This window comes from Epinephelus fuscoguttatus, linkage group LG9, assembly GCF_011397635.1.
Source record: "Epinephelus fuscoguttatus linkage group LG9, E.fuscoguttatus.final_Chr_v1".
Classification (NCBI taxonomy): Eukaryota; Metazoa; Chordata; class Actinopteri; order Perciformes; family Serranidae; genus Epinephelus; species Epinephelus fuscoguttatus.
The window spans coordinates 25,636,772-25,646,213 of NC_064760.1; the positions used below are offsets into that span (position 1 = coordinate 25,636,772).

The 9,442-nt window shown below is 42.6% G+C and overlaps 1 protein-coding gene across 1 annotated transcript; it reads right to left on the reverse strand.

Moving 5' to 3' along the window:
• Window positions 1-6,139: 6,139 nt before the first annotated feature.
• adra2db (adrenergic, alpha-2D-, receptor b) lies at window positions 6,140-9,054 on the reverse strand. The gene has a single exon (XM_049586617.1). It carries the CDS (start codon window positions 8,583-8,585, stop codon window positions 7,314-7,316), a length of 1,272 nt encoding a protein of 423 aa, XP_049442574.1. The 5' UTR covers window positions 8,586-9,054; the 3' UTR covers window positions 6,140-7,313.
• Between the last annotated feature and the right edge of the window lie 388 nt (window positions 9,055-9,442).

A 9,442-nucleotide genomic window follows, 5' to 3' on the forward strand; every position in this document is an offset into this window, starting at 1 on the left:
AACATGCAACTAGAGAGAGTCCTGGTTTTCTTTTTCACCGTTTTTTTTTTTTTTTTCCCCACAAGTTCCCCTCAGGAATCAATTAAGTGTTTCTGATTAAGATTTTGATATCTTTTCATGCAGAAGATTCTTGATGATGAATATGAAAGTTGATCAGTTTGAGACACTTGGTTGAAAGCATTGTAACCTCTCACATCCCGCTCACTGCAGGTCCCATTCAGTGTGACTGGGCTGAATCCAAGATTCAAGACAACTTCAAATCTGCATGATTAAACCAGCTCCTGCTGTGAAGCCCCTGTGTCCCACCACTCACATACTGGAGGCCCAAGGCAGAAGACAAGCACGGGGCCCCTTTAATTACACCCTCAGCATTTTACACCCACCCTTCCAACTCATCTAAACTGGGTCAGGGCAGAGTTTGCAAGGTCTGCTATTAAGTTGTTAAGAATGTTGAGCTGATCTCTCCAGCCTGAGAAAAATACACACACTGTACTTTTATGCTAATGGAGCTCCTTATAGTTACCCTCATTATTATTATTTCTAATAACCATTCTCCCTTGGCTCGTAAAAATTTGTTTCATGGCTGCAATTATTGCTGCTGCAGGTGCCTGCACTAGAGTTCTTTGTTAGATGCAGGCAGTTGATTTTTTGGCATGAATATTTTTTTAACAAGGCTTCCACTCCTGTTTTCCTGTGCCAAGTAGCTCTGATTTGTGAATTTATCATTCTTGATTGTCAAGAAAATGACTAGTTAGGTGTTCTTTCAAAGGTGATTGTAAATAAGAATGCAATATTTAACAATATAGTATTTTCTGTGCCCTATTTTTGCAGCAGTGACCAACCTCCACATAATGGTAAGTATAGTGCATTTCCTGGTTATAGATATAAGAGTTTCCACGGTATCACAGGTCATAGGTGTCCTTTTAATGGTGTGTCTGCCATGCCACAAAGTGTAAAAATGGATAAATGCACATCAGAGTTCAGGAGGTCAATGTATGTGTGTGGGGGTTTTTTACGAGTGATGACAGGAATACAAAAGGGACTAAGGATGCACTGTGGTCCAGCAGGATATCATCCCAGTACTCTGCCTTAATACAGCAAATGAGAGAAGCACCAAGGACGCACCTTCCATCTGAGACTGTGAGAGAAAAACAGTACACAAGATTTCCCTCGAAAATGAATCAGCTCCACAAATGTTTTGTTTGGATTTGAATGTCGCCTGCGAATGCCCGCTAGAAACAAAAGAAGATTTAATCTCACACAGACTGCTGAGGAAGCACGTTCACTTTATGAAAAGAGAGTGTGGGGATGAGAACTCCCTGTAATGTGTAAAGACAAATAGCAATGCAATGCTCAGGAATAACAGAAGCCTAATTGTTCGCCGTATATGTGTCCATCTGTACCATCTGTTTTCTTTGAGGGGTTCATCAAGGTAAATTGCACATGGGGGGCTGCATAAATGCCTTGAATGTTCAGTTGTGTATGCAATAGATGAATGGTGAATAATTTGCAATTTGCAAAGAGTGGAAAGATATCGGAGGGAAACATTTCTGCATACAAATCCTTTTTAAACAAACATACAGTGCTCACTAAGGACTAAAATGAAATGATAAACAGGAAGACAAAGGCACCCTGTTTATTCAGATCTCTCTTTGAATAACTACCCTTTGCTTTCATAACTATTTTTGCACCTAATGCAGGATAAAAAAAACCCCTAAAAAGCAGGAAACAGAACAAGCGAGGATAAATATTTAGATTAAGTAACCTGGTTGCGCCTAAAGGGAGTGAAAGTTTGCAACACACTGCAAGTCATTGATCACATCCCAGAGTGGTTCTCTCAGTCCCAAGAACAAAACAGGAGAACACATACTTTTGTTTGAAAGTGTTACAGCCACTAAGCTTAATCAGTGTGTTCAACCCCAGCTTGTAGGTCTGCTTTCATACAGATTTCTTTGTTTGTTGAAGAGTTTTAAACAAGTGGCAACCTCCGCGGCTTTAAAATGAAGCCAACACAGAAGTGCCAAAAACTGCAGTTCCTCAAACAGCCACTTGAGGCTGGCTCTAGCAACATAATCCCCACAGACCCCCGGTGTTAAAATGCCCAAATTTACAACAGCAATAAACATGTTTACAGCCTGGTATAAAACAGTTTTGGTTTCTGTAGCTATATCCACCTTTATTGCATCTGTCATGAGGGGTTACCATTAGCATTTTATTAAAGCAGGATTTATACTTCTGCATTGAATCAATGCCATACCTTCACCATAGGCTCTGCATCAATGTAGAGCCTACACCACATCCTACCCCGTAGCCTGATTTGTATTTCCCCAGAAATGTAACAACACTTTGCAGCGAAGCAGACCTCCTGTCTATTTTTGTAAGCTGAAACCATTTCCCTCAGTGAAAACGAAGCTTTTATTTATTTTAATTTCACAGATAAGAAACAATAAATTGTGAAGACAGTAAAGCCTCCACAAAATAGCATTTTAAATCTTGTGTGTGATTTATCCTGACTTCATATGAATAGAGGAAATCTCTGCTGGTCACTAGGCTAATTTATACAATGTAAAATGCCACAGGCTTGTGCTAATAATGTTAGCATGTTATATTCGTTTGGAAAACGTGTTTGTTTTGTCTGTGAACCTTGTGAGTTGTAATGGAACCAAACTTTCTAACGTTACCTTTGTTAAATGTTGCTGTTGTCCCTGGCTTCATATGAGTAGAGGAAAAGTCCGCTAGCCGCTAGGCTAATCTATACAATGTAAAATGCCATAGGCTTGTGCTAAAAACATTAGCATGTTGTATTTGTGGGGGAAATGCGTCCAGCAAAAGACAAATGCTTTGTCTGTGAATGCTGCGAGTTACAGTGAAGCTGATTTGTGTACTTGTGTTTGAAATTATCGCTCTTAAGCCATGTTTAATGTGTGTTTTGAATCATCTAAAGTTTACAGCACTTCACAGAAACCCCACCGCTGACTAGTGTTTTGGAGGTGTAACTGCAGAGTGACACAGACACACTTCCGCACAAGTATAAAGTGCTCACAACCACATAGGCCATTTGCGTAGGCTATTATTGGCTCTGCATAGAGCTGACGCACAAGAATAAATCCCTCTTAAGGCTTGAATTTACACATAATTAAGGGCAGTGACAGGCTGTCTGTCAGTAGTGTTCTCAACTTCTCAGTCAGATCCACCCCTCACTCCTCCTCAGAGTCAGGCTCTTGCCCAAATATGGTCACTTCTGGCTCCAACCAGGATGGTGATGGCAGAATAGGCTTCAGAACAGGACCAGTGGTCAGCGTCATGGTAGCGACATCCATTATTTTAACAGTCTTAATGGTTTTTGGTTTTAAAGGATGAGGCTGGTAATATTCCATGTCCTAATTTTTTGACAACAAATCCCACAAAAAGACTAAAACCTAGAAAGCATTAGATTGTCTCTCGATTCTTTCCGACTTCCACAACCTGTCCGTGGCTCTTGTCCCCAGACCATTTGTTCCTACTGAAGGCATGAAAAAAAAAACAGGTCACAAATACAGTTTTAGTATCTTAAAAATGGTAATACATTTTCTAAAACAGCTTAGCACTGTAGTTTTTTGCAAATTTTACTCAAACAGGACTACACTGTGTGTGCTTTTTTATAACATTTGGTGTGCCTGTGAGCATTTACAGCAGCATGATGGTGAAGACAATACTTGTTCATCAGAATCAGAAACAGAATAACTTTATTGTCCTCTGAGAGGAAATTTGTCTTGGACAACAAGGCGGCTGCAGCTCACAATTTAGAATACAAAAGACATTAACATTTGAATTATAAACAGCATTCATAGGATCAAATCATGGTTCTCTTTTCATTGGAGCTGAAGAAAAATGTACAATATCACCTTACTTTTTTCTCTAAAGCTGCAAATTTCTGGCATTACAGCCTGCACAGTCTGTGACAACTTCTGCAGCACAGCTTCCATGCCTCGTTTGACAGTAAACATTGTTTTAAAATAGAAATGTCTGATGCCATGGTGATTCTGCTGCTGAGTAGGATCTCCACCCGCTTTGGCTGTCAAGAGGCATGGAGGATACACACCTGCATACGTGTGCCAGCAGAGACACACACACTGAGGCCACTAATCTGACTGTCATCTTTAAGTTAGTGCTGCAGTTTACTGATTTCCTTTGACACCTCCAGTCATACACTGACTGTGTGTGTTAAACGGGGCTATATGTTAGAACAGCCGAGAGGCACCGAGCTCAGTTCCACCCTCGCTTCGACGTGACACCAGCTGATTTACACTAATGACAAACCGGCTCCACTTCTCTTCCTGGGACTGACGCCAGTTTTGGCCTTGCTCGCCTCCAACCCTTATCTTGTTAGAGACAATTGAAAAAAAAAACAATTACCTGCAGATGCCGCATTGTGCCTGACAAACAAGGTAATAGCAGAGGACAACGAGCAACTCCTCGTCGTTCTCCCTCTCTCATCCTAAGAGGCTGCACCCATCTTGTAACATTTATAACCACATCTCCTGCAAGCATTGTGACTGCAAATAGCCCTGCCTGCACTTCTGACCCAAAACAGCCCTGGCAGCCATCTCTGACTGTTCACTCTTCCTCCTGTTTAAAAAGGGCCAGAATAAAGCTTTCCCTCCAGCATCCCACACCAGGAAATGTTTTGACTCTGTCCAGTTGGTCTGTTGCTCTCATTAAGCCTTTTGGGGGGTTGAGGGTCGCCGCAGCTCAGAGTCTCTTCCTGAACAACTTTGTTTACAGTCTGGGATAAATAAAAGGCTCGGCAGGAGAGGCCTGCAAATCAACAGAGGAGAAACAACGCTGATTTTTGTCTTGAATAAAAATGCAATTAGCAGAGCATTTACCTTATGAATAGAGAGGAATTTTGAGGGGTCTGTCTTGTATTAAAGTTTTTCTAGGAATGAAAATGAACATAACATAATGTGCCACGCCACTCCACATGTAGGTCTCTCATTTTAGACTCTGAAGTGTGTGAGGAGACATGCCTAGAGAGATCACACATGACTGAAAGTAACAGAAAACACTAACTGCTAATTAAAAGAATTGTGGCTCATTCTTGCTGCAACAGAGCAGTTGATTAGAAAGATAATTGAATTGGGAAGTGAGATTTAACAAGGGAGTTGCATGTCTCGTTGGAAAGTAATATGTATACCATCAGGAACAAAATAACATGACGGTGTACATGGAAATATTTCCGCCTCGATAATTACGACAGGTATGACGAGAGATGGCCGCGCCATCTGGAGAATTCAAGTTACATTTAACATGTGCACAACAACTTCAAGTTACACATGTCCCAATCACCATCACTCTAATCCCAGTAATTCAAGGAGATACAAAGCTAATTTTACCACCTCCTGCGAGTGTGACTCAACCCAGACATTTCATTTGTTTCAAGAGTTCCTTTGAGATAACGCTTCCTTCCTCTCGACAGCCGCACTTCTCTCAGACTGTCTGAATCCTCCTCATGAATAAAACGCGCGGCACGTCAAGAGGAAAAGGAAATATTCAACCACCTTCACTCTCATTTCCCTTGATGATATTTCAACAACACCCTCGTGAATATGGGCGCGCTTCACAAAAAAAGCACTTCATTAAACTTTTTAAAAATTTCCTTTTAACCATGACACACCTCAAACGGGTGATTATCATTGGCAAGGCGCCAGCGAGCCGTAGGAGTGCTTTGAAGACATTCCTCAGAGGATATAAATAGTGTATCTATCCCCAGCATCCCCATGCAGACAAGAGGCTGATAAGGAGCTGGTCAGTCTTCTACTTCCTCACCAGAGTTTCTCCAGGAACTTCTCATATGTACTTCATCATATATTGAACATTTCACACACACTTTACATCCCAGATGCATCATCAACTTACTGCAGACTGTATGGGAAACAGTGCAGCATCCTTGAAACTAACCACAGCATCTCCTTTTCATGTCTTGTAATAAGTTTGTGACTATATATATATATATATATATATTTCCCATAAAGTGTAAAGACTTCTCCCCTCTGTAAATTATTCCTACATATCTTTAGGAAGTTAAAGTCGAGCTGAAGTGGACTTTTTCCTGATAAAACAGCTTTATAAAGCAGAGGATTACAGCCATAGGCCCGGCTTGTAGATATTAAGCTCTCTTATTGAACCAAGGAGATTTAATGCTGGATGGAAGTCCAGCTCATCCTGCAATATCTGAGTCCAGAGATGTTATTTTTAAGATAGAGGGAGGAAGACTGTTTTGTATTTTGTCTGTGTCACGTGTGAGCTAGCCTTCCTCTGGCATGTACAGAAATGTCACAGTCAGTCAAATCTACTGGACTTTCTTTTTTTCTCACCTTCCCAGTATCATTTTTATTTGTGAGAGAATAAAGAAAAAAACATTTTTACAACACAATGAAATGAATATTTGGTGGATGAAAATACCCAGATCTGATCTCCCTTGAATGGTGATGTCACACACTTTAAATATTTACTGACAAAATACTGAGGTATTGTGAGGTGTTGAAATGAAACACACATAGATTTTGCACACGCAGGCCTCAGCTTGGCCATTGTTCTGGTGTGAGCTAGTGCGATGGTGTGGTGGGGGTGTGAGATTAGACTCTTATGTAAGTTTGGGGGTTCACTGATAAGAAATGACTGAGAGGTCTTGCTGGAGCTTTAACTGCAGCGAGCAAAGATATACGTGCGTGTCTGAATTACCTGTAATAATGCCAAACGCTGCATGCAACATTAAATCAGATTTCATTTCCTTTTTTTTTTACATGACACACATTCACAGGCAATACTTGTTTGCCTGCTTATCCCCGTGCTTGTATCCTATGGGGAGATTAATCTTCTTTTTATCTTTACAGAAAACACCCACTGTGAAGCAGCTACATTTATGACTTCAGTTTTACCCTGAAGTAGCTCTTTCCTGCTGCTCACTGCAACATTAGAGATTGATCCAACGCAGAGATTTCTTCTTCAGAGGTGCATGTTTGCAGGATTCATTATACAGTGACCTACATATTACAATTTGTGCTTAAATAACTGACCATGTTTCTTGCAAGTTTGCAACACTGATGCATTAAAAATATCATTTGTTTTGCTTAACTTAACATTTTATTCATAGACTTTTAAATGTGCACACAATACTGGGTCTTTTTTTCTCAATATGATGGAGTTACATTTGAATGAATCTGGGGAGGGGAAAACAGTCAGCCATGAAAAATGAGCTCTATTAATATAATACCTTCCCAGCATGGAGTGAGACAGGCAAAACAGATTTGTCCCAGCATCCCTTTCTGTGTTCATGTGCGTTTAGAAGTTCTGCATATGATTTTCTTGAAGGATTTCCTGAAATCCCTGTTGAAAATAGTGTATATTATGGGGTTCACAGAACTGTTGCAGTAGCCAATCCAAAAGAAGAGGTTAAAGAGTGCGCCAGGGATGTAGCAGCTGTCTCTGCAGATGGCATGAAGACTGTATGTAAAGAAGAAGGGGAACCAGCAAAGCACAAACACCCCCATCACCACCGCCAGCACGAAGGTGAAACGTTTCTCCCTCATCTGGGCCACTTTGGTTTTGTTGGCTGCGGCCAGATGTTGTCGCCCAGCTGGGTTCTTCTGCTCCGGGTAGAGCTGTGACGCCCGGGCTGAAGCCCAGGAGAGACGGCAGTTCTGAGGCGGGCAACAGTCTGACCCCTCCACCTTTCTCCGCTTGGTGAAGCGATTATTGCGGGGTTTAGTATCCGACGGACAACAGCTCTCCTCCAGATCGATGTCATCCAGCTCCCCTTGCCTCTGCTGGTGGCTGCCGGAGCTCTGGCTACTGGGGCTCTCCGTCTCGAACCGGTCCTTCCTCACGAAACAGGTCTCGGACTGAGAGGGCTGCCTCTCCAGGCCGTTCTTGGCCACGAACACGGTGGAGCTGCGCTGCTTGGCCACCTTATAAATTTTACAGTAAACCAGAATCATGATGAGACCTGGAGCGAAGAAGGACACAATGCAGGAGGAGAGGATGTACCAGGTCTCATCGTTCAGCAGACACTCCCGTTCATCATGTTTGGTCATGAGAAGAGGAGGGAAGGAGATGACAGCAGATATTACCCACACTACAGCGATCATGGACTTGATGCGCTTAGGTGTCCGCTTCAGGTTGTAGCTGACCGCCTTTGTCACTGACCAGTAGCGGTCCAGGCTGATTGCGCACAGGTGCACGATGGATGAGGTGCAAAACAACACGTCCAAAGACAAATAGAAAGCGCACCAAGTGCTTCCAAAGTACCAGTAGCCCATGACTTCATTGGCGAGGGAGAAGGGGATGACCAATGTGGCCACCAGGATGTCCGCTGATGCCAAAGAGACCAGGAAAAGGTTCTGGGGCGCACGGAGAGCCCGGCTGGTCAGCACCGCTACAATCACTAAAACGTTACCGACTATGGTCACAGAGATGATCACAGTGACCACAAGGATGATGAGCGCAGTAGCTGCCCCCGTGTGTGGCAAGCCAAACGGTGCGTCCGTGGTGTTCTCATTACTGGAAACGTTTTCCACCAACAGATTTAACTGGGTTAAATCCATTCTGGCTCCAGTTTGTCCTTTTGTATCATGTTCGTTGTTTTGCACCCGTTTGCTCTCCAAAACAGCTAAAACTGGGTGCGCTGAGCTGCCTTCCACTAACGTACGGAGATACGTTGCGCGTAACGCTCCTGGTCAGAGTGTAGCCCACATAAGACGCAGCACCTGCATAAATACATCTCCTCAAACAGAAAAGCCCTTTCTTAGAGGTTCACCGAATCATCTCGATGGTCACACGGGGTTCTGAAAATATCACGGAAAGGACACAAGAGTTCACAATCCAACGCTCCACGAGTTAAGTCGCTCCTCTTCTGTCATGTTGCCATGCGTAATGCTGCTTTTGCGTTTTGGTGAGCAGCATCGCTTTGGAGACACACTGCTGATGGAATGAATGCCCACACAGGAGGGAGGCGGTGACATCACTCCAACCCATCTCTAAACTTAAAGGAGAGAGAGAGAGAGAGAGAGAGAGAGAGAGAGAGAGAGAGTGTGTGTGTGTGTGTGTGTGTGTGTGTGTGTGTGAGAGAGAGAGAGAGAGAGAGAGAGAGAGAGAGAGAGAGAGAGAGAGCTTTGTTTAGACAGTTGGATTTGAGATTTCTTTGAAATTTTAAGTGTCTTCAGGCGAGCCTTTGGGCTTATTGTGTTGTTTTCTTTCTTTTCATATTTAACTTTTCTCAGCATTACATGTGCAGCTTGTGGAGAGTGAGAAAAATACAGCCTTGTGTTGCACAACAAAATGCACCATTGTAGCTTTATATTTTAATCATTTGAAATGATTATTTTATGACACTGGCAGCACTGTGACGGGGATGTTTAAGGTGAAATGGCCATTAAGAGTCACTGATGGATATGTGGGTGAA

What these genes read in the sequence shown, in the direction of transcription:
- adra2db (XM_049586617.1), bottom strand. Translation starts at nt 8,585, where the DNA reads ATGGATTTAACCCAGTTAAATCTGTTGGTGGAAAACGTTTCCAGTAAT.